The 24,333-nt window shown below is 43.8% G+C and overlaps 1 protein-coding gene across 2 annotated transcripts in view; it reads left to right on the top strand.

Moving 5' to 3' along the window:
• Window positions 1–24,333, top strand: part of ssbp4 (single stranded DNA binding protein 4) — an 88,558-nt gene that overhangs the window by 49,012 nt on the left and 15,213 nt on the right. For both annotated transcript variants that reach the window (XM_020081312.2, XM_020081314.2), the window contains exon 5: window positions 15,925–16,014. In XM_020081312.2, the coding sequence (XP_019936871.1) occupies window positions 15,925–16,014 (90 nt within the window). The remainder of the gene's footprint in view (window positions 1–15,924; window positions 16,015–24,333) is intronic.

Consider the following 24,333-nt stretch of genomic DNA (forward strand, 5'->3'; position numbering starts at 1 on the left):
TTCCCAAGTTATTAATAATGAAATATAATCTGGTTCTTTGCTCTGATTTGAACCAGAAAGACGAAACACAGCAGCCAATATTTTTATCCCTTCCCGTTTTATGGTAAAAGCATTAGAATTAAAGACGTCCTCGTCCAGACTGAAAGCGAGAGAGCCGCTGATGAGGCTTCAATATTTCCCAGTGTTTGCATCGCTGTACCTGCAGAACGGCTGTGAAATGCAATGCACCATGTTTATGTGCAGCTTGGCAGCCTGCCGGCACGGCTCAGAGGGGGGACGGCAAATGAAGAGTGTGTGTGTTTTGGAGCAGAGAGAGAGGGGATTGTGTGTGTGTGTGTGTGTGTGTGTGTGTGTGTGTGTGTGTGTGTGTGTGTGTGTGTGTGTGTGTGTGTGTGTGTGTGTGTGTGTGTACAAGGCCTTCCTGACGTTCTGTGATCACTGGCATATTTAGACTAATCATTGAAGAGGGTTAGCATGTGTCTCCATGAATATGAGCTGAACACTGCTTGCTGTTTGTGTGTGTTTTTCTACTTGTGCTATCTTTGTAGCAACCACTTTGATTTGAAAACCTGACAGAGTGAGGACATTTTGGGAAAGAGAGGACATTTTAACCTTCGACTCCGACAGCTTTAGTCTTAGTGTTTGGGTAATGTGTTTGGAACTATATCCTCTAGAAGATAGAAATACAAGTTTGTTTGAGAGCATGTGTGTGTATGTATGTGTGTAAGTACAACTCCAGAAAAATGGATACACGAACACGTGTGCATGCACAGCCTGAGACATTTATGCCCCGTGTGAGTTGTGGTCCCACATGCACACACACACATGCACGCACAGAGAGAGGGAGATGTATTGAAGAGAGGAGGAGGGGAGCAGTGAATGAAAGGAGGTTGTTTCTAAATCAGAACCAGAAGTTGAGACTTAGATTGACGGTGTGTGCGTGTGTGTGTGTGCGTTCATGTTGCAGCGCGGCACAGTCTGGTCTGGTCTGTCTGTGGGGGTGAGGAGGTGAGGGGAGGAAGGAGGGAGGGAGTCAGTCTTGGCAGTGGTGGGGGGGGGGGTAAAGAGGGATTGCGTTCAGTATGTTAGAGAAAATAACCCCCTCTGCCTGAAAACAGGAGTGAACAGTAAGCATATTTCAACTCTGCTATTCATCCTCTCTACACACACACATGCACGCACAGAGAGACTGGAGAACCGGACCAACACAAAGAGCAGAGGCATCATCTCTCCGTTTTCTCCCTCTCTCTCTTTCTCCATGCTTCCCTTTTTTGCGTGCTCTGTTTCCCTCAGAGTTGCTCTCCTCTGTGTGCTGCTATCTTTCCCAGCCTTTATCTCCATGTCTCAGTCTGTGTGTGTGCGCGTGTGCCTGTCGTCCCCTCTATGGCTCTCTCTCTGCGTGCCAATGCTGTGCTATGCTGCCTGAGACGATGCTGGGGATATTTCTGTCAGCCTCTATTTATTTATTGATGGCGATGCTGGTGAGACTCCGCCTGCCTAGTGCCTACATGCTTGCTTGTGTTAAGAGAAAGTGAGGTGCTCCCTGGAAATGTTTTCTACCTCCTTCCTTTTCTCCTCCATTGTAAATATTTGTCCACCTCAGTCCTAATGACAGTGCGGGGACGACCCAGGAAGTGTTGGCTCTTTGACCTCTGAACAGGCGGATGTTGAACTTGCTGCTCGGTGCTCTCTGTCTTGTCTTGGGCTGAGGATGAAAGGCCAGTGTCACAGTAATGGAAGTTTAAATCATCCCTGAAAGAGCAGCTCCCCCGACGCCGCTGTCTCCGACGACAACCTATCGGCCCTGCTGCCTGGCAACCAAAGTAGTTCCTGGAAGCAAGAATGCAAATAGAGCTCATTTAATGTCAGGCCCTGCTGAACTCTGGGAGCCTGTTGACTGGTGGTCCAGAGGTCAGGGGGCCCTTCCGAGGTCGTTTATCTCCCAGAGTGTCTCCAAGAATGGACAGACAGGGGAGAAGTGAGGTGGGATGGCAGGGAGGGATGAGGAAGGTATGCTCATTGATTGTCCGATAGGGTGACCCTCCTGTTCTGTGCAACCTGTTATTTAAAGCTGCGTTCAGGCAATGTGAGGAAAATGAGGAGAATTGGAAAAGGTCCCACTGATTTCTCGTTGTTGTGTTTTCCATTTCGCTGCCCTCCTTGGTTGCGTTAGATTTGGTGTCTGATGAGGGTAAAGCTGTGAACAGGATGTCATTGTCCTTGGCTTGTTACTGAAGAGGAGACTGCTTTAGAAATCCTACAGTGTCTGTGTCCATCAGAAAAGTGAGAGTGAAAACTCAACAGTCTCAGTTCTTCCCCACATTTTGTCTCCGTAGCTACTCTACTTTGAGGAGGTCTCTGTCAGCCGAGGTCTAGCCTTAAGCATATCTGATGCCAAACAACCCTGTATGCTAACTACTAACTATAAATCAAGCCTTATGGGAAACACAGAATATCTGGAAAATACTTTGATGTCATTTAAACATTATTTCAAGATGATCAAACCTTTTGTTCCCACCAGAGGGAAGGAGCCCAAATTAGTTACTTTTGATTCATGTGCACATTAAACCAGATTATTTTTATAGTATTTTATAGTATAGTATTTTTATTACACATTTTGAATCAACTGACTGAACTTTGATTAAGAGTCTGGCTCTGGCCGCAGTTTTCTGTCCAAACCAGGAGAAAACGAACCTAGCCCGACCCGAACCTTACACGCATTCTGTTTTTTGTTTCCTGAACCCGACCCAATCTCGGGTTGGGTATCCACGAGACTTGGTCAGTGTTTTTTTATCGCTGGATTGTTTTCACACGTAGTTTGCAGATATTTTTTCTTCGACAGTTATTTTCACAACATGAAGCTGTCAGAACAATTTCACATCTCCTACTTTTAATAACAACTACAGGGATTCCTGTGCTTTTTTAGTAGAGACAGGAGAGACAACCTTCAGTAACTATGATACAACAATAATGCACCTTTATGACACAAAAGATCAAACTGGTCCAGCAGTGGTCCTGTTTCAACAGCAAAGAGTGAGGCTGTTAAAGACATCAGTTTGACTAACAAACATGAAGCATCACGGTCTGATTGGCTCACTGCCTCTTTAACAGTTTTCTGGGGTAAGCCCTGGAATAAAAGGTTGATATAAATGTTTTTTCTCCCTCCTGGCTGCTCATGTTTATGGTTCAGTTGATGTGACATGAAGGTAGCATAAGTTCACACTAGAAGAACTAAAGTTATAGCAATAAAAGCCGGTTTTCCCTCCTTCTCTGTCTTGCTATTTTTTCCTTGTGTTACTGGAGGGACCCCCCTCTCCTTTCCATTTCTCCATATCAGTAGCCTTCATCAGTGCCAGTACTCCCTTTCTCTTACACCTCCTCCCTTATTTTGCTTCTCTCTCTTCATTTGTTCTCCACTTCATCCACTTTCTTTTTCTTTCTTCTTCTTAACATCTTTCACTCTTTTCCTCCTGCTTTTCTCACTCAATTTTCTCTCTTCCTCGCCGTGCCCTGGGGCCTTCAGAGTCTCAGCAAGTCCCACAGACTGTCCATTGTCTTGGGAATGTGGTTTGCCGTCTCCCCTCACCTCCTCCATCTCGTCTTCCTCCTCCTCCTCCTTCTCCTCCCCCCGACGGGCAGGAGACAGGGTTAGGTGCTGTTTGGCTCCTGGGTTCTCGAGGCCACTGGGTTTAAAGGTCTATACCTGACTAACACCAGTACCAGCTGAATGGACTAAACTTGGCTTTTAGAAATCTGAACACTATTTTGAGAGGACAGATGATACTTGACATGTCTATTTGTCAACCGTTGCGAGCATGTTCAATCTAATGTGCTTATTCTGAGCGGCTTTGTACACTGGGGCGTGGAAGCGCTGGATTTAAATGTAAAAATGTTTTGGTGTGCATGCGTGTAATTGTGTATTTTTTACCCTCAATAAGGTTATTTTGTCACTGCTGTCAGTTTGTTGTTTGAGGGTTTGTCTGTTAGTTAGTAAGGTTACACAAAAACTACAACACTAGGCAGAATGATGCGGTGTGGGTTAGCGAAATTAAATTGAAGTGCGATTCCGGATCAGGGGACAGATTCAGGATTTTCACTTCACTTGCATTAACATTGCAATTTCTCAGAGAAAAATACAGATCTGTGTTGAACTTAACGTGGTTTCATAAGACATGCAGTCTACTGAGAAAATTTGCCCTAATATCAGGCATCTTTGTTAAAAGTTGTGTTCACTTGGAAGTAATTCTTTTGATTTCCGGCCACTGTAACGCAGTGCACTTGTAAAAGCTTCAAGTGAATCTCTATATTTATCAAAATATCTGAATTAAATCGCATCAGTCATGACTTTTGAGGTGGACGTGGTTTAAATGGTGGTGCCCTTGGGATACAAAATGGAAATTGGTAGTGTGTGTGTGTGTGTGAGTGTGCGAGTGTGTCTCACATGCCCAACCCCCAAATGTCTGGCACTCAGGAGGACTGTTCCTATGAGAATCCCTCTTCCTGCCTGGCTCGACACACACACACACACACACACACACACACACACACACACACAGACAGACAGACATACACTGAAATAGAAATGGGGTGAGTGGATCAGACTGGCGTGAGATGGTTTTAAATGTCTGGTCTGTTGCTGTTGTTTGCTAAACTTAAGTGTCACACACACACACACACTGGGCTTAGAGTGGAAGGGGTGAGAATCTGGTCTGAATGTCAAATGTGCAGGCGTTCATGTATTGTTACAGTAGCACAGAATAAAACTCACTCTTGGCTGTGACTGGACTTTTTATTCCCTCCAGCACGGTGTTTACTCAGCTCATTTTCAATATTACCACATTCTGCAGTATAATATATGGTAATTATTTAACTGCTAAAGACATCTGGCTACAGCTTTGAGGTCCTCCACGTTGCTTCAGGCACTATGGAATGTGTACATCCCGGCTGAAACTCAGCCGCCTGCTCGCTCCCTTTTTTTTATGTTCACAGTAGACGGCACCACCACTTCCCTCTCCTTTTCATCTTGCACCTTCTCTGCTCTGCAGAAATAAAATCCAGTTGTGTGAGCATAACACAAGAAAAAGAGAGACAGAGACAAAAAAAAAGTGAGCGGGAGAATATGAAAGAATGCCAAAGAATAAGGGGGAGGTAGATATTGCTAACAAGGTTGCCAGAGACTCTTTTCATTTTTAATAGTCCCGTAGGAGGTCTGGCTGATAAAGTGTTATGTTATATTATTAAATCTTGGCAAAGTTTGAGCTGCAGCAGATTCCAACAGTAGCAAGTGTGAAAGTAAGTCTGTAGGTTTGTCAAACTGCAGCAAATTTATTGGGCAGCATCTTTCTGCCTGCACAGATACATGTGTGTATCCAAGACTTAATGTAGGAGACCTGTTTAAAAAGGTTTACAATTTTAAATATTGAAGTAAATCCTTAAAAACTAGCTCATACAAACACTTTCACTGATTTCTGACAATGTGTCATGCTATGGTGCAAAACTACTGAACACAAAACACATCACCACTGACGGGATGTGACCTGGAGACATTGTAATTACGTGGTGTGTGTCTTTGCAGGCGCTCAGGCAGAAAGCACGATTCATTTTGCAACATGACGCCACACTAATGTCAAAGGCCTCTTTCAAATGACTGAGACAGCTGTGACTTCTCCTTGCTGGGCTTAAGCCTATCTGATCACAGCCATATATACAACCATAGGTCATATGGATGTCCCCAACGTGACATATTGTATGTCCACAGACATGTATTGATTGGTTATTGCCATTCAACATCTTATTCTATGTTATTGTTAATATTTTCAACATATTGAATTGACAAACATGTCAGAACCTACCTACAAATGAATCTTTACAGATATGTGAATGTCAGCAGGTATTGCGCAATAAATGAAGATCTCTGGAGCTTAGCTGGTGTTAATCTCAGAGCAGTGTCTGGTCCATTCTGAGGACATGCCCAAGCTATTGTATGCACCAACATTGGATCTCTAACACTGCATTGCGACTCTTATCTTTCATTTGAGATCTACTTGGCCAGAAGTTGCTATATAGTACATATGCACCGTGTACTTCAGTGTGTGTGTGTGTGTGTGTGTGCACTGAATCCTATAGAAGTGTTTAAAGGAAACTTCCACTGTTGGATACTATTGCTGGTATTTACCATTAGGGAGAGATGTTCTATGTATTTCAGGAGCCTTTTTGGGGGGGTTGGGGGGTGATGAATTGTTTATATTATTTACCTACCTTTAGTGGTATCTTTCCCACAAGGTTTCATAGAATTACACATACTGCCACCCCCAGCTGTGAACCTGTTCATTTCCTGTTGTGTGTTTTTTACGTGTAGGTGGGGAGAGTGAAAGTGACAATGAAAGCCGTGGAGGAGGTTGAGGTTTTGTAGCTGAAAATAGTGGGCATCTGGCCTGGTTGGCAAAATGCGACATGTCGTTGTGTGGCATTGCATGAGCAAAAGTGATGTGCTGGTTTGTGTATAATGGAGTTCTGCCTGTGTGATTGTTGAGAGGACAGCTGATGAAAGATAAGTTTGCTCTTTGATTCTGTGGCACTAACTTGAGAACACGTCATGTTTCACTCTTTCCTAAAAAGCAATGGAATACATAAAGAAATCACATTTAGCTTGTCTGAAGTGTTTAAAGGTGACTCTGTGTGTCCATCATCTGTGAAGTGGCCTTTCAGTGGATGATCTACCCACTCCGTCCTGATCTGCAGTCCTCTCTGACCTGCAGAGCGCTGTGGTGACTGAAGCCCTGCTGGATACAGATCCCTCTTCTTGATTCAGTGAATAAGAGCCGTGGTGGCATGACACCAGCCAGTTATTTCAGAGGACAAGAGGGAGATGGAGCATGATAAAATCATATCACCCTCTTCTATCCGCCTCCCCCACTCCCATCCATCCCTCAGACAAACACTCACACACCTTTTATTTGTCTACTGTATTCTCCACATTAGGTTTTGTCTCAAAGCTCTTAGCTTTCTATTATTCCCTAATTAGCAGCATTAATAACCTTCAATTAGGCATATAGCTCCGAGTTCATGTACAAGACTGCATGTATGTGTCTGTGAGTATGCACGTGTGTGTGGACGATCATCATCATGACACCCTGTCCTCTAGTTCTCTTGTGGCTTTCCACCCAACACCAACTGCCTAATGAGGGAGTGAAAGGCCACGGGTAGAGGGGGCGGGGGGCCACATATCTGTGTGTGTGTGTGTGTGTGTGTGTGTGTGTGTGTGTGTGTGTGTGTGTGTGTGTGTGTGTGTGTTGTGTGTGTGTGAGTGTGTGTGTGTGTATGTGTGTAATTAAAGAGCAGTGCCAGCAGGGGGGACCTATGCTAGAAAGGGTCACCAGAGCGAGCAGCAGGCCATCGCCAACCTTCGGTCATTAACCACCGACACCACCAATAAAAGCTTTTGGGATGTGTGCGTGTGTGTATGTCAGGAGGCCAGCTACCACATTAGTTAACATCAGTGTGCTATTTACAGCTTATACATGTTTGTGTCATGTTGGTTGACATGTTTGTTGAGTAGTTATTTCTCAGAGCCAAATACAACCCTTGCAAATTTACCAATTTTGTTTCAACAAATGTCTAAAAACCAAAGATTTTCCATTTATGATGACTAAAATATATAATGTAGAAAAAATTTGGCATTATTGCGTAATAAATGACTTGATTAATTATGTTGGATAATTTAGTTGAAAAATTGCTCAATTATACCTATTTTATACCTAAAGTACCATTTTCTGTTTTCTTTTGCCCGCTGAGTCATGTTCGAGGTCACAAATGTGCCGGAAGCTGAGAAGCTCTCTCATGTCGCCGTCTTACCAGTGTTGCATTCTGCTGGAATTTGCTGTTATTACCAAGTTCACAAACATGGTGGATATTTATGCACAAACACCCAGAAATTCAATGGGCATCATATCATTGTGGAGAAAAAAATGCAGCCTCAGCAACAACAAGAAGAAATTAGCGCATTCACCCAGGTGTCATATTTCCATCACTGCAGATCGGAGCCAGAGCTGATAAAAACTGGGGCTGTAACAATTCTCTTACCAAGATCAAAATCACCATCCAGACATCCACGGTTTCGGTTCGCAATACGCAAAGATGAAACCACAACACATTATTATGTAAAATTTGACTTTGAATCACTATAAAACTTTAAATTTGTCAGTTAGTTGTGTTTGTGTTTGCAGTTCATTTATTTCAGGTTGTTTGTCTGTAATGTGTTGTGGCTCCCTCCCTTCATTCTGTCAGCTGACATTCAGCCCACAGAGAACCACCACGTTAATGTCACGTTTGCAGGAGTTGACAATCTGAGTTGTCTGTGCTTCTACATGTGGTTCTTTTCATCTCAGAGCAGTTTAATGTGTGTGCTCCTGTGTGCAAGTTCACTATATGTGCACAAGTGTTTTTGTTTCCCCGTCTTCACTCAGGAATGTGCTATTTTTCCTGTTAGGTCGTATGTGTGAATTGCCACAGGCTGATTGGTTGGCCTGAGAGGCAGCAGCAGGAGTTATGGCAGGTGCTCTGCAGCGGCAGAGGGGGAGAGGCAGGGCGACATCCCCCAGCCACAGTGCCTCTCCTCTGGGCTTCCAGCTCAGAGCGGTGCCTGGGTAGCTGAGAGGAAGCTCCAGGGGCCCTGATGCTGGGAGGAGATGATTTGTAGAGGGAGGAGGGCATGTGTGTGTGTTTGTTTGGGTTTGTGCGTGATCTGTGGGGGGATCCCAAGCAGATTTGTTTACTGGTAATTAATTCACCTGATTGACATAACAGCTGCCACACAGCAGCATGTGTGTGTGTGTGTGTGTGTATGCAGTATGTACAGTACATTCCCAAACGTACTCATAGTGTGTATTGGCATGCATTTGTGTGTGTGTGTGTGTGTGCCTGTGTGTGTGTGTGTATATACATTTTTTACATTCCTGCAGTCACAAGGTATATTGGCGTGCAGGCGTCTGTGTGTGTGAGTGAGGTATGTACAGTACATTCCTGCATAGTCACATTGTGTATTGGTGTGCATGCAGCTTTGCATATGTATCTGCTGTTGAGGGCATTTCCATGTCGCAGGTTTGGGAGTCAGATTCCTGGCAGAGCAGCCATGCCGCTCTCCGTCCTCCATCGATTAGCCCTGTCTGCCGGCCAGCAGGCCTGCTTACACACTCCTGCCTCTCTGCTAATCTTTATAGAGTTGACTTCACTGACAGAGTTATTGGAGCACTTGAAGCTGAGGGGAGAGGAGGAGAAGGAGGGCTGTGACAGAAGGACAAACGAGGGAGTTGGGAGGCGAAGGCGATGACAGTCAGGAGAGGCGTGGAGTGGAATTCCTGGATTAGTTATGGAGAATACAGAGATGTGTGAGGCACTGCAGGCCTGATGAAACTGACAGTTTATCTGCAAATCAGCCCAGAGAAACTACAGGTTTAGACACACAATGGAGTATTCATTCATGCATGAACACGTTTCATGGTTATACCTTGACAGACCACATGTGTGTGTTTTAACAGAAGAATCAGTCTTCTTATTGAATGAGCCTCACTCTTTCTCTGCAGCCCTCACACATCAAGGACAAGTTCTTTACATCAACAGCTTCAACCCGTCTGCTTTTTCAGCAGTAATCACAGTTCGTGCTTTGTTGTGCAGCTGTGGAGCAGACGGAGAGAAAAAGAAAGAATGAAGCAGATATAAACAGAAGAGAGAGACACACATAGAAAGCCCTTATGTGAATAATGTACGCTCCTGAAAGAGATGGACAGGACCGTGCGTGTGTGTGTGTTTGTGTGTGTGTACTTGTTTTGTCTCTTTAGCACTTTTTAAAGCATAAACACTGACGTAGACATCAAACCAGCTGACACCATGGGGACCAAAGCCCAGTCCTAATGAGAAACAACTTCATTTTTGATCTCCTGGTTGAGGTTCGGTTAGGGTTAGGCATGAATTGGTCAGGGTTAAGTTAGGTTTGAAAACTTGAAAACAAGGGCACATGTATGTGCAACAAAACCTTACGATGATTCTTAATTTAGTATAATTTGATCAATTAAGAGGTGAACATGTAGGACATGTTAAAATGTTGAAGTATATGATTCAGGAGGAAGAGGAGCATTGTTTTTTGTCAAATGTCTTGGTTTTACTCACTCTCTTTCTCTCTCTCTCTCTCTCTCTCTTTCTCACACACACACAACCTTATACTCAGTGAGGACAGTCATTGGCATAATGCATTCACTCGCCCATTACCCCTAACCTCAAGCATCACAACTAACCCAACAACCCAAGTCTTTAAAGAGCCCATTGAAAGTGGGTCAAAAAGTGAGAACTGGCCAAGTGAGTTCAAGGCTCAAAATGGTCCTCATAAAGATAGCTGTGCAAGTGCACACACAGACACACACACTAACAGGTTGGTATCAGTGTTGTTGTGGCCAGCAGGTAGCAGTGTGTTGTCCTGCTTGTCTGTACCCAGATAACAGCAGATCCATTACCCCCTGGAAGCCGAGGTCTGATCTCTGCACAGATACAGCCTCTCACTCAATGTCTGTGGGCCGTCCAGTTAGCCAGGCTCTGCCATAGAGCTAAAGAGGATCACAACCAGGGGCCAAAGGAGAGCAGACCTTTTCTGCTACAGGAAATAATAATAATGATAAAAATTCTCTTTTGATAAGAACGTAAGGATTTTACTATTCTATCTCAATGGCGTTGCCGCTCTTTTTCCAGAATAGATGGATGGTTTCATGTCTAAGATGTGTTGTGAAAAAGCTCGATCATGACAGAAAATCAGATGCCAAATGAGGATAGCTTGAATTAAAATTTGTGATTAAAGGTGATTTTTTTCTTTAGAGGATGGATTTCTAAAAACGAGTGAGAAAGAGAAGTGTGATGTGTGTGAGGTGTTAACACTGTGCAGGTATTGTGTTTTGGGTTTGTTTGTGTGTGGGGAGAGAAAAAGAGGGAGATAGCAGTGGCAAACAGGGCAGCTATCAAAAGCCACAGGCTGCTTTAAACTCCATCTCTTTTCTTTTTGTCTCGTCTTCACTCCCTCTCTCTCTCTTTTTCATTTTTCTCTCTTCCTCTGTCTCTCCCTCTCTCTCTCTCTCTCTCCTTCTCTCTCTCTCTTTCGCTCGCTCTCTCCCTGCTCCCTGGCCATACTGATGATTGACGGCCTGAGGGTTTTAATGGGCACTGGAGAGCAGGAGCTGAGGTCGGGGTTGCCATGGCAACTAGGAGAAGGGGCCTTTTGCTGCTGCTTCACCTGAGTACTGTGTAGCCTCGTTGGCTGGCTGAGACACACACACACGCACACACACACGCACACACATGCACGCACACACACACACACACACACACACACACACACAAACACACACACACACACACATACTTAGCCTACATGCCAGCACCACTTCCATTCACTCTTCCTCCTTTCACTGAGATGCCCTGCCGTTCATCCTGCCATCTCTGGTCTTCACTTTTCCTTTTCTTATTTTCCTTTTCCTCTTCTCTTTCTGCTGATACAGTGATGCTCTCTGTTACATCCAACTGGTTAACTACGCGCGTATGTTTGTATTTGTTTGCATACATATATGTGTATTAATGAAGTATTTAGCCTATTGTTTCCACTTCCCCATTGTCTGACAACAGCTCTAAATAGGGTCCAGTTGAGGTTTGTTTTTGTTGGATTATGTGCAAAGTTGTTACAGCCATCAAATTAATTTCACAGTGTTATTACATCTATTGTATAGAGGTTCTTTTTCCAAAACTATCCAAGGACATTCAGATAGACCCCAGTAGAGAGAGAGAAAGCTATTAAGCAACGATACATTTCACTTAACAGTTCACACTGGCCATTCTGACTCAAAAAATGCATTTGCAGCACTTTTGCAGTGACGATTATGATTTAAAAAATAAAACCTAGTTGACAGGGTCAGAGTCTGGTCATGATTTGGGTCCAGTTAATTAGAATATGATGCACTTGGAAGTTTTTTATTTTTTACATAATTTATTGGCATTTTAGCCAGAATTTGACAGTGGATTAGATCTGAAACATGAGCAAAGACAATGTATAGCTGAAGACCACTGCTGGAATCAAATCATGGACACTGTGACCATTTTTCACACATTTCAGACCACCGTGCCACATTGACCCTCTAGAAAATAAAAAGGAATCAAAGAAAATACTGTGCATCGCCTCATATCAGTTAATGTTCACTTACTTGGGTTAACCCTAAACCACCATTTTGAATTCTTTGATTACCTGTCCTCATAAGTGAAATGTTGACATTCACACATGGCTGCGTCTTCTGTCAGTAGACTGTTTGAAGAGTAGAATTTATTATCATCATAACTGACAAATGTGTGGTGCAGGGGGTACTGCCAGCAAGTTGGGGGCTCCTTTCTGTACTTGTGTTGTCTTGCCCTTCTTCCTTTCTATGCTTGTCTACTGTTGAGATTGGAAGAAACTCTCCTTCCCTTTCTTTCTCTCTCTCTCTCTCATTCCCTCTCCCTCTCTCTCTCACACACACTTCCTCACTTCATCTCTCTGTCTCTCCTTTCTTCTGGCATCCAACTCTTGTGGATGTCCATGTCCACACTCTGCGAGTCTCTTATGTTTTGTTCAGAGAGTCCCACAGATTCACAGCCTCTTACCAGTGCTATGTGAGTGTGTGTGTGTGTGTGTGTGTGTGTGTGTGTGTGTGTGTGTGTGTGTGTGTGTTGGTACTGCCTCTTGGCCCCGGGGCCTGTTAGTTAGTGTCTGGGCCATGCCAGTCAGCCGAGGGATGGAGGGATTGTTTGCTGTGAAAGTGAAGCTTTAGTTACAGTGGGGGAAGGGGAGATCACAGTGTGTGTGTGTGTGTGTGTGTGTGTGTGTGTGTGTGTGTGTGTGTGTGTGTGCGTGCGTGCGTGCGTGCGTGCGTGCGTGCGTGCGTGCGTGCGTGCGTGCGTGCGTGCGTGCGTGCGTGCGTGCGTGCGTGTGTGAGTGATTGTTCAGTCAAGAACAGATTTTATGAAACGGATATAACTATTAATGCGTCATTGGTCCCTCTGTGATTGTGCAACAAGTCCTCTACAGTAATCAACAAACGATTCATATGAGCCTTTTACAACCTGCCATGTCCATAAATAAAATCCGTTACAATTTTTTATTAAAATTTAAAAAAATTGACTTTACCCATGTCATATATTTATTTTACTCTTGTACATTGTCTAAAATGTTTAGATACATATTTTGACTTTGCCCACCTCTGCTAAAACGTCCGAAGCAAACGTCATGTGACGAAGGAAAAAAAACACACAGTCAGCTGTTTTTCCCTTCCACAGTTTGTATGGCCACTTGTAATGGCTCACAATTATTCGTTGCTATTTGCTGCAAATTGTGAATAAAACTGTTATACATCATCTCATCTGTGAACATGCTCAGGTAGATTTTCATTGGCTATGATAATGAAAACAACAACTCCCATCATCCCACGCTGCTTCTCAACATCATCAAACTGGGACTTTTGTTATTGTTTTGATTGAGAGACCCAGAGTGGCCAAAGTAACATATTGTAGGTTTAAGTTGTTATGTTGATGGGGAGGGAAAGACTGTGGTCATTGTTAAACCAATGCTGATTGTTGTAAGACGTAGGATGCAAACCATTGCCTGTTCACTCATTAGGAGAAATGTGACAGAAATTTAGCATTAAATTCTATCCTATTGTTATATTAACGTAACATTTGTTAATTTAAGTGTTTGAGCATTTAACCAGTACTGTTGTAATTCCTGAGGACAGTGCAACCGCACAGAACAGGGCAGTTTGTATCTTTATAATCCTTCTCCCCCAGTGTCGGGAACATCCAGTAGCATGTAGTGTTGCTCCACACGTGGCAAAAATCTGTCCTCATTGTAACTTTCTTGTTTTTTTTCTCTCTCTCGTTGCTCTGGTCATGTGTGAATATCAAACCCTGACAAAGCAGTCATGACCAAACACCGACTGTCAGGCTTGCTGCCTCAGAAGAAAAGCAGCGCAGAGACTGTCACATCTGTCTTCTCCTGCGATGTTGAAAATCATTATAATTGAGAGCAAGGATGAAGGAAATATTGCTAGAAATATATGTGGAGGCCAAATTCAAACAGGGTTGCAGTGCAGGAATAAAGTCTGTTGTATGAATCAAAGATCGCAATATTGATTTATGTCTTTTTTTGTATATTATACATCATTGTGAAGTGGCTCCAAAGCAGTGTTTAGAATTTAACAAAATCCAACGCGAATGGCACTCAGCAGAGCACATACCTCTGCCAAGGCCAAACAATCCTACATGTCTGTCTAGCTCTAATAAAAATAGTAAAATGAAGTAGTCTGATAATCTACTCCAAATTCAACAAACTCATACGTCAACACCAAAAGTCTGGAGCAAAATGGTTCAGTGCCTTTTACTGCTGACAAATAAACAGACAAGCAGACACAAGTGAAACATGATCATGGGCTCAGTAACAAACCTCACTGCTTTGACCAAAGAAATGATTCTGTAGCAGAGAGTATAATAAAATATCAAGTGGTGAATGTTGATATTGGAAACTTTCTCATTTGAATTCTTGTCATTGGATTAGGTTAATCTGAGATTGTAATCTGACCACAGGTATGAATGTGAGTGGGATTGACCTCCAGGTGGTGTACTCCGCCTCTCACCCAATGTCAGATGGGATTGGCACCAGCTCCTTCTGCATCCCTCAAAGGAGAAGCGATATAGATGATGGATGGATTAGTTCTTTGATGAGAAATGTCTTGTTCCAAAGTGAGGAGGAAATCAGATGTTTGGCATTATTATACACTACTGCAGTGCCCATTGTAAACTTGCCTGTTTGGAATGAACTGTTTGCTTGGCCTGTGGTGATGCTGGTTGGCTTTGTTACTCAAACTGTAAAAGTGACCTGCAGTAATTGAGCCATGGCAAATAAAGACCAGCTGCTGGACACAGTCCACAGAACCCTGAAGCTGCACCACTGCCCCCTGCACAGAGAACTGTTTACCTCTTTATTCACAGTCCGGTGAAGCTCTACTCCGTACGGGGAACCTGAACTGGAGAATCGGTTGTCGTGAATGCGCCTTTTGTTGTTAAACTGATTAGTCCAAGCCACCGATGCTACACAGCGCTGGTCGCCTGTTTATTCAAAGTTTATTAATATTGAACATATCCCATGTCACCAAACTTGACACTGCACTTCCCTGGGCCCTTAACAATACACATGACAAGTGTGAAGCTGATAAGATGAACGCTTCTCGAGATATGTGAGCCATAGAACGAGAATGATTTCTGAAATTAGGCAAGAGATGAAATGGAAAAGTGTTTTGTGTACAAACAGTTTCAGTATTGATGTCAGTATTAAGAAAGAGTTGACTTTTGACAGAGGACTAATATTGTTGAATTACGGTTGTAAATATACAGTTTGCACTTTGTCACAAATGGTTTTTAGGTCGACAAACATCTCAACAAAGTAGAGCAAATGTGAACAAGTCGGAAAGCAGTTGCCCTTCAATGAAAGAACCACGAGTGCTGTGTTTGTATTCTTCTCCCAGTTCATAACTGTCTGCAGCTGTCAGCTTCTTGCCCCATTTCCAAGCTTGTCCTGAAAAGGATCGATCGATTTGTCTGTTGCATTGTACAAACTAGTTCACTGGAAGCAGAAGCCTTAATGTGTTTCCTAAATCTGCATCTTCACAAGGTGGTTTTGTGTCCTTAATGAAACAATAACAATTATCTATTAAACCAGTTAATCGTATCGTAATCAGTTATAATCAGGGTTGGAAGTTTTATGGCAAATAATATCTAAGGATTATTTAACACCCTGCTGGTTGCTGTTTTGTCTGAGTTCTGACCCCAACGCTCACTGAAAATATACTCTGTTTTTCTTTTTTCTTTCAGAGTGCGGCCGCTGCCCCCAGTCCAGTGATGGGCAACATGCCACCCAATGATGGCATGCCAGGGGGACCCATGCCCCCGGGTTTCTTTCAAGTAAGAAAAATAACTTTCTCTCTGACTTTATCCCTCACCCACCCCCACCTTCACACACACACACACACACACACACACACAAACACCCACACACCCCGACAGCGCCTCCACCCCTCCCATATCCATCACTAAGCCTATCCTTCTGTCTCCTCCTCCTTTTTTAGCCTCTTTAGCTGTCCTAATCCCTGTCCAGATGTGTTCCCTTCTCTGTCTCTCTGCCTCCGTCCCATATGTCCACACTGGGATTGTTAACTCCTCGTCCTCTGCATGATGCTGTGGTGATGCGCTGACAGACTGTGTTTTTTTCTGATAGAATTTGTTTTGCACAAATACATAATGTTGTTGAGGAAAGGAAAGGAGAGGAGAGGAGAGGAGAGGAGAAGAGGCTATTTTCCCCTGTTTGTGTTGCTTCACTAATTCCTACTGTCATCACTGTTCTCTGAAGGCTGTCTCAGAGGCTGAAGAGGTCACACACACACACACTCTCCCCTCTCTCTCTACGTTTCTGTCACTCTCTCCTCTCAGACACACACACACACACAAGCCTTATTTGACACTTTGACGCACATTTAACTAACTTTCAAAATTGAGGTTCTAAAACATCTGAACCTCAATGCTGAGGGTGAAAAGCAAACTGTAAAATTAAATTCACTCAAAGATGTTAGTCCTTTAAGTACATTTAAACAAAAACTCTTGAGAGCTCTTCTTGATGACGAACGTTGCAGTCCTCACAACTACAATTAACAATGTAGTAGTGCTGAAATATTTGTCACCTTATCAGACAAATTGAGAAAATTAACAGCCAAAAATGTGGGTAATTAGTAAGCAAAAAAAGTGCCAAACATTTGTCACTGTCACAGATTCACTGCTTTTCTCTATTCTGTGAATATCATGTTGCTCTGGTAAAACCAAACAAGGGATTGATGAAGTCAAGATGAGGGTTTTGTCACTATATCCACAAAATCATTAATGACGACAGAGTTGAAAGCAATAATTTGTTGGAGCTCTAATAACTGCATACATGTCAAAGTCTGTAGTATAGCTTATTGTTCTCTTATATAACAAGATGATAACAAAATGTCATTCTGCTTCACACACTGAAAATGACGGAGCATGTTTTATTGTATTTACTCCTACTGGGTATTTACTCTGTTATGCTTGATGTATTAGTACATACAAAATGAAACTGTAGAGCCATTTGCCTGCATAGTCTTGCACCAGCTGATTGACAGCATGTTGTGCACTGTGCAGATTGTGTGTGTGTGTGTTCTGGGGTCGTGGAGAATGTTAATGATATATGAGCAGTGAGCAGGGCAGAGAGAAAGCTATCTGATGGTGTTGCGTGAGCGACATTGCTTTCCATAAATAGACCCTGTGTGCATGACAGACAGACAGACAGACAGGCAGGATGGGTAGAGAGGAGACACGGAGAAGACAGAGGGGGTAGATTCAAAGGCGCTTTATTCTCTTCTCTTCTCCTCTCTTCTCTTCTCTTCTCTTCTCTTCTCTTCTCTTCTCTTCTCTTCTCTTCTCTTCTCTTCTCTTCTCTTCTCTTCCAAGTAAGAAGCATAAAAAGTACACAGTGGTGTAGAGGCACTGAGGATCAGGTTATATAAATACAAGATTCACTGCCTCTAGGTGTCGCACTAGCTTAAGCATCTCTGACTAAAAGAAATGCTTCGTCAGCCACACGTCTCCTTTCAGCCACAACAACCCCGTCCTCCCTGCTCTCAGTAAAGAGTTGTGAAGCCCAGTGAAAGTTGCATTTAAACACACAACCAGAAGCACAACTGAATTAAATGACCCTGTGAACAGGAGATCCACATATCTGCCGTGCATCAATGTATCCGTCGCTTCTCATCTGCTGATTGGTGCTCCCCTGTGAGACGCTTGGGTTGTGTTGTGTATATTTCGGGAATGCCGTATCCTTTTGCAGCCAGCAAAGTCTCAGTGGGCATGTGTGGTGGCTAGTAGCTAGTTCGCATGTCTTACATCTTAAGCCTAGCCGTGCCATGTTGCGTGTAGCATGCTGCATAGACTGGATGAAAATAAGGTTTCATCGTGGTGGTTGGGGTTTAACAGCACCATGGTGGCAGGTGACCAGTGCTTTGAGAACATTTTCTGCTCTGAAAGACGTCACAGTGCCGAAAAAAGGAGTGAAAAATTGGCGTCCAGCTGGTTTTCATGTTTGCCGATGTAATGTGGAGCTATCGCGCTTTATGTTGGGAGGGCCAATGGTTTCACAGGGAGGGACCATAGACCATCTCCACTTCCTCCCTGTCACAGGGGGATGGAGCCACGGTAGCAAAGTCTCACCGATACACAAGTTCGACCAATCATGATCCAGTCCCCGCTGTCAATCATGACGATTCACCCGGTTTTTTATAGCATCAAATTACTTATTGAACCAAACTTACCAGAAAAAAACAGCCCCTCAACAAACATCAGTGTCATAAGAATGACTAGTAACAGAGAAAGTCTGATGACAACACACACACACAGGAAGCCATTTCTTCACTATAACTTGAGATAGAAAATATAGTTGTTGGTTGCAGTATTGTTTAAAAAAAAGTCATATATCTGTCTATGTGACAGCATCTTTCAACTTCAACCACAGCTAAAATACACACTCTCTCTTATGTAACTGATGCTGACTCCTTGGTAAAGTAATGTTTGGTATATGCACTGAAAGAGCAGTCTACTGAGATTAATCTAGTTCATTTATAGGAAGGGTAAAAACAAAATTCCCCTTCCACAGATTACTTTTTACTGTTTACTTGTGTTCTCATCTCTCTGCTCAGAGATACCCTGGATGTGAGGTCAGTTAAATGACAGTGTTAAATGTCCATGTTTGTGTCTTAGAGATTAAAGATTTTTTATTGTCATTGTGCGGCTGCCGACGACAACACAATGAAACTGAGTGTGAGAGACTGAAATGTTTATTAATGTGAACAAGGCAGACTTATGAATGGATTGTATCTACTAAAACTGAATTTCCTGCGTTCTTTAGTCATCTCTCATCTCCAGGTCGGCGTCATCTCGCCACCTTTCCCTCTCTCCTTCGTACGCCTGGCATTCCTCTCCATGACATTTCCTCACTCTCTTGTTTCCCTTGTCTTTGAAACTATTATTTTCTTGCTCTCGCACACACTGCCTCAGAGACACATGCTTACTCACCGACTCTGTTGTGTGTGTGAAATGTTTGCATGCACTCTCTGCGAGTGCGTGTCTGTTGCAGACTTTTTTATTATTTTTTCCTTCCCCCAGTTGCACTAGCACTGTAATTAACATAGGTGACCCCAAGACTGTTATTGGCTACAGTCCTGGGAGAGAAGGGTGAGGAGACAGTGAAGGAAAATGGAGGTGGAGGAATGAGGGTACGTCCACTCCTATATGCTCTCCTAATCTGTAGCTCAGAAGACGAGCCTGACATCGGTCTCCTGCAGTGAAAGAGAAGGATGATAAAGAGAAAGAGATGATTTAGGTAGGGGAAAGAAAAGGGAAGAAAGGCTGCAGTGTTTACATTTGCCATATAAGCCTTCTCTTCTCTGAGAAAGTCCATCGCTGCTGCATCATGGCCCTCTGGGGAGGACAAGCAGAGGGAGGGAGAGGACGAGGGTGGTGTTGGGTGGGTGAGGGGGGTGTTGGAAGGAGACGGAATTAATGACAATGAGGAGGAGGAAAAGAAAGCGCAGGAGAAGAGAGGACGACAAGACTGCAGAAAAGTCTTTCAGAGATCACACAAATGCCAGCTGATGACAAAAGTGGACAGTTGATGGATTCACCTCCTGTCTGCTACTTTGACAGATCAAACATTAAGGCTACATCCAAACCAATACGTTATCTGCTATGGATACACCTGGTGTCCACACAACATGAGTATTAGAGCCGCTAAATCAGAAGAGAAGTTTCGAAACACTGTCGGCCCTTTTAGTTTGAAAACTTGAACACCTAGACTGGATGGACAGAAATGGAGATGTTAGAAAACAATGATGTAGACACTGATTGGGTCTTTTCGGTCATGACGTGGCCATTGCTGTTTTGTCAGGATCCTATCACATGACATGTTTTCAGGCATGATACGGAGTCAAAACTCTTGTGTGGACAGAGATCGTTTTCATTCTAATTACTAAAAGTATTAGTATGGATGTAGCCTAGGATTTGCAGTGTAGTTTTTTACAGTGTCACGTGCGTCATTGGACTGGATAGAGAGAAAAAGAGACAAAATCTGGAAGAAAGCAGCATAAATAAGAGCATTAGGCTTCTGTCCAGGGAAAAGCAAATTAGATAAGATTTGCTCTTTAGAGATTTATGGTCCATCTGTCAAATAATGCCCACCAAAAAAATCCCTCTTTGTCTACCTACTGATCTACATGTGTATGGCAGGTACTCAAAAATCTTAATGTGCTCCATTAAGTCTATAAACCAGTTAGGGTTTCGACTTCTTTTGACGAGACTCCCCCTGCCAAAAAAAAAAAAGAGGAGAGAATTCAAAGTCAAGGGCAGTGTGTTTTACTGCAGGTAATTGCGGCACTTCAGAGACAATACCAAACTGCACAACAAGAGGATTAGGTTTGATTACACATTTAAGAACAAGCAACTTGGGTATCAAAGACAAATTTAAGAACCTGTTAAAAGCTGACACATGGCAGCTGCACGGTGAATCAAGGAGACATCTGCTCTCAGTGATTTATTTATCAAAGTTAGGACTGATCTCTGGGTTTGTTCTGGGCAGTTGTTTTACAAAGATGCAGATTATTGAGGTGAAGTGGCTTTAGAAAGGGAACAGGAGACTGAGAAACTGCAATCAAATGTCACACCTCAATATCTGTTTCAGACATGATGGTTTTCCCTTCCGCATATGAAGAATGCAGCAGAAGATTGTTTGGGTTCACAAAAACAGAAACACGTCTGTAACATGTATGCGAGAGATGACGCCTATAGGTAGATTATACAGGAGAGAGGACATGATGCATAAATCACATGTTTTTGTTTAAAGCACATCAACACCAGCGTCAGCCCTTATTACCAAAAGCTCTGAAATCTAATTCTCTTTCCAAACTGACATCTTCACTGCACCTTCTATGTTTTTCATCCAGAGAGATTTGTTTTCTTCCAGTTTTGCAACTGTCACGTGTTCAAAGCATCATCAACACACCAACTCCCTGGCCCAGGCATTTTACTTGGGGGGGTTGGCAGGACGAGTGCAGCGAAATATCCAGTGTAACTGGATTCTTTGGGTTCTCACATACATTTTATGTCTAATCAGGGTCAGTGTTGGTCCTTCAGCAGATCCTTGGTTTAGACCCAAGATGAGGGTCAGAAAGATAATTATCTTGGGTGGATTGTGGACACAAAACAGTGAATATACCTATTGTCTGCAGCTGAAATCCAAAGAGTTGAAACATAATTGTGACTTTTAGACTACTGGACCAAAGACGCCCACAGTATTAGCATAAAAAGCTCAGTGAAACATTCGTATTTTCTGCCATATCTGAAATCACAGACATGTGAATGGGACATACCTGTATAGACAGACACTTATGGACCAGCATTTCATGTCTGAGGGAAAGGCTACATTTGATATCCTGGAGAGGATGGTGACAAAAATGACGCTACTACAATTCTCCTTGACTGACAACTTGAAAGTACAGAGCAAATGTTTCCTCTGTCCATTGTCTGCCTGTTGCTCCTGTTTGGCTGAGTTCAAACCCGTTTGATAACAGTCCCTACTGTTAAACAGTGTTTTGACTGTAGCCTTTGTCTCCTGCTGTTCATACTTCATCCCTATCAGCAGCACGATTCTGATACGGCATGTTTTATCTGCTCAGGGGCAGACGTGAGAAATTGCTAACTGTCGAAACTTCAGGTGAACACTCCGCTTAGCTGAGGAAGAGAGGACCACACATACACACACACTAACACAATCATACGTACGTATATCTAAATCATCTGCCACCTTCCTATGGCTGTAAGCATTTCATGAGCGTCCACAGAGAGAAAACACCCCTGATAGCGTGTTCCCATCTCTGAGCTGACGCGTGGCCATGCTATATACAGTGAGCGAGCAGGAGACCTACTGCTGCCGCCGCCGCTCTCTCTGGAATGTTAGCAAGGAATGACAATGAGTGTGCAGTGTGTGTGTTTGTGTGTGTGTGTGTGTGTGTGTGTGTGTGTGTGCGTGCGTGCGTGCATGTGTGGTGCTGTCCCTCCTGGCTTTGTTTGTTGTGTTCAGTGATGCAGGCTGCTTTGTGTTCTTGCTCTCTGTTTGTATGTGTGTGTGTGTGTGTGTGTGTGTGTGTGTGTGTGTGTGTGTGTGTCCAGTATTTTCATGGCAGTTACACACTGCCCTCTAGTGTTAGAAGAGGTAAATATAAGGAAAAAACTCAGATGACTGATACTCTTCCATCCCTCTCTTTCTCTCTATTTCATATAATCTCTCTCTTTCTCTCTCTCCTTCTCTCTCTCTCTCTCTCTCTCTCTCTATCTCTCTATCTCCCTCTCCCTCTCTCTTTTAGTGGTCCATCAGGGGCAACGGTGTGGGTCTTCCTTAAGCTGAAATGAGTGGTGGGGAGGCGAGGGGGGTTGTGTTGATGGGTTTGTGGTACTGTGCCAAGCTGTTATCTCCTTAGCCGGGTAGAAAATGATTTTATTAATTGCTTCATTTAACGCTCCCCATGTTCCTCCTCCTTCTCCCCCGCTCTCTTTCTGACACAAATACACAAACAACACCACGTAAACACACACGCACGCTTGCACACACTCTGAACCCAACCAGGCTACTTTTCAAACTCGCCCCATGTTATACCTCTGTGACAGTTGAAATGTTCTGTCTCTCCGTCTCTCTGCAGGGACCTGTAGAGAGAACAGTGCAGCCATAAAGGCCATATGCTGGCCCATTCAGATGTAATAGCAGGAAGGCCCATGGAGGCCCAGCCCGAGGAGCCGTGCTCCATTATGGCACATTATAGAGAAGAACAAGAGAGGAGCGCTGTGTGTGTGTTAGTGTGTGTGTTAGTGTGTGTGTTAGTGTGTGTGTGTGTGTGTGTGTGTGTGTGTGTGTGTGTGTGTGTGTGTGCGTGCGTGCGTGCGTGCGTGCGTGCGTGCGTGCGTGCGTGTGTGTGTGAGAAATAAATCTGTTCTTGTAGTGAGTTTATGTGAACTCTACTCGCGTTTTGGGACAAAAACCTGGTCCCCACAAGATTACCTATTAAGTTTTACAGTTAAGACTTGAGTTTTGGTTATTAGGTTAAGTTAAGGGTCGAGGCTCAGTCATGTGATTATAGTCACAGTTAGTGTACGGCTTTGGAAAAGTCAATGCAATGTCCTCCTGACCAAAACTGGTGTGTGTGTTTGTGTGCAGAGGGGAAGCAGACTGCTGCAGCTGGGTCAGTGCAGCCAGACCCCGCAGGGATGTCTTGTTAGACACACACACACAGAGCAGCTTGGCAACAACAATAACCTCTGAGGTCAGACGGAGCTAGTGCTGCATTAGCCCCAGTGTGAACCTGCTGAGAGTCAGAGCGAGCCAGTACAGCTGGTGTTAACCACCCAAAACATACACACAGAGAGTGGCAGAACAACCACAGTGGCACCGCTACACACGTCAAATGTCAGCTGTGCCAGCGCACTCAGAGAGAACACTGTATGTGCAACTAAATAAACATTTCCACGCTAGATTATTGACCAGCTGCGTGTTGTCTGGCTGTCGCTTGACAATATCTCAAATTAATATATCAATGCAACAGAGAAGTAAACTGCCATGTTTATAAAGAACATACAAACCTGGCTGCTTCCACTGTCCTCAACACTTTTCAGACAAAAGGTTACAATGAATAAGTGCTCGACTCATAAATGGCATCATTTCAACGTGTATGTACAAGCTCCTTCCTCCTGCCAAAACCTGTGTTCTTATACAGTGTACCTGGCAGCGCCGCCGCTCCGTATCTGCGCCTGTGGGAACACACTTGTTTCAAGCCGTCAGTCAGGCATGTTTATTTTCCCACTGTAGCAGCGCCCACAGGTTCCTGGTGCTCTGCTCTGTCAGTGCTCCACCGCCACAGCCACGCCAGCGGAGCGCTCACACGGGGGGGAAGGCGGCACAGTGGGCAGGGTGGGAAACGATGAGGGAGAGAGCAAGCAGGGAGGGAGATTTAAAGTGAGAATGTGTGTGTGAGAGTGTGTGACGCAAGAGAGATGACTGTATCCCTGCAGCTGCTGCCTGCATGAAAAATGATGCACTCAGGTGAGGTCTAGACTGTTGTGTGTGATTGTTGAAATAAGTCATCAGGAAAATGCATAAGACAATTAACTCAACCA

This window comes from Paralichthys olivaceus, chromosome 3 (genome assembly GCF_024713975.1).
Source record: "Paralichthys olivaceus isolate ysfri-2021 chromosome 3, ASM2471397v2, whole genome shotgun sequence".
Classification (NCBI taxonomy): Eukaryota; Metazoa; Chordata; class Actinopteri; order Pleuronectiformes; family Paralichthyidae; genus Paralichthys; species Paralichthys olivaceus.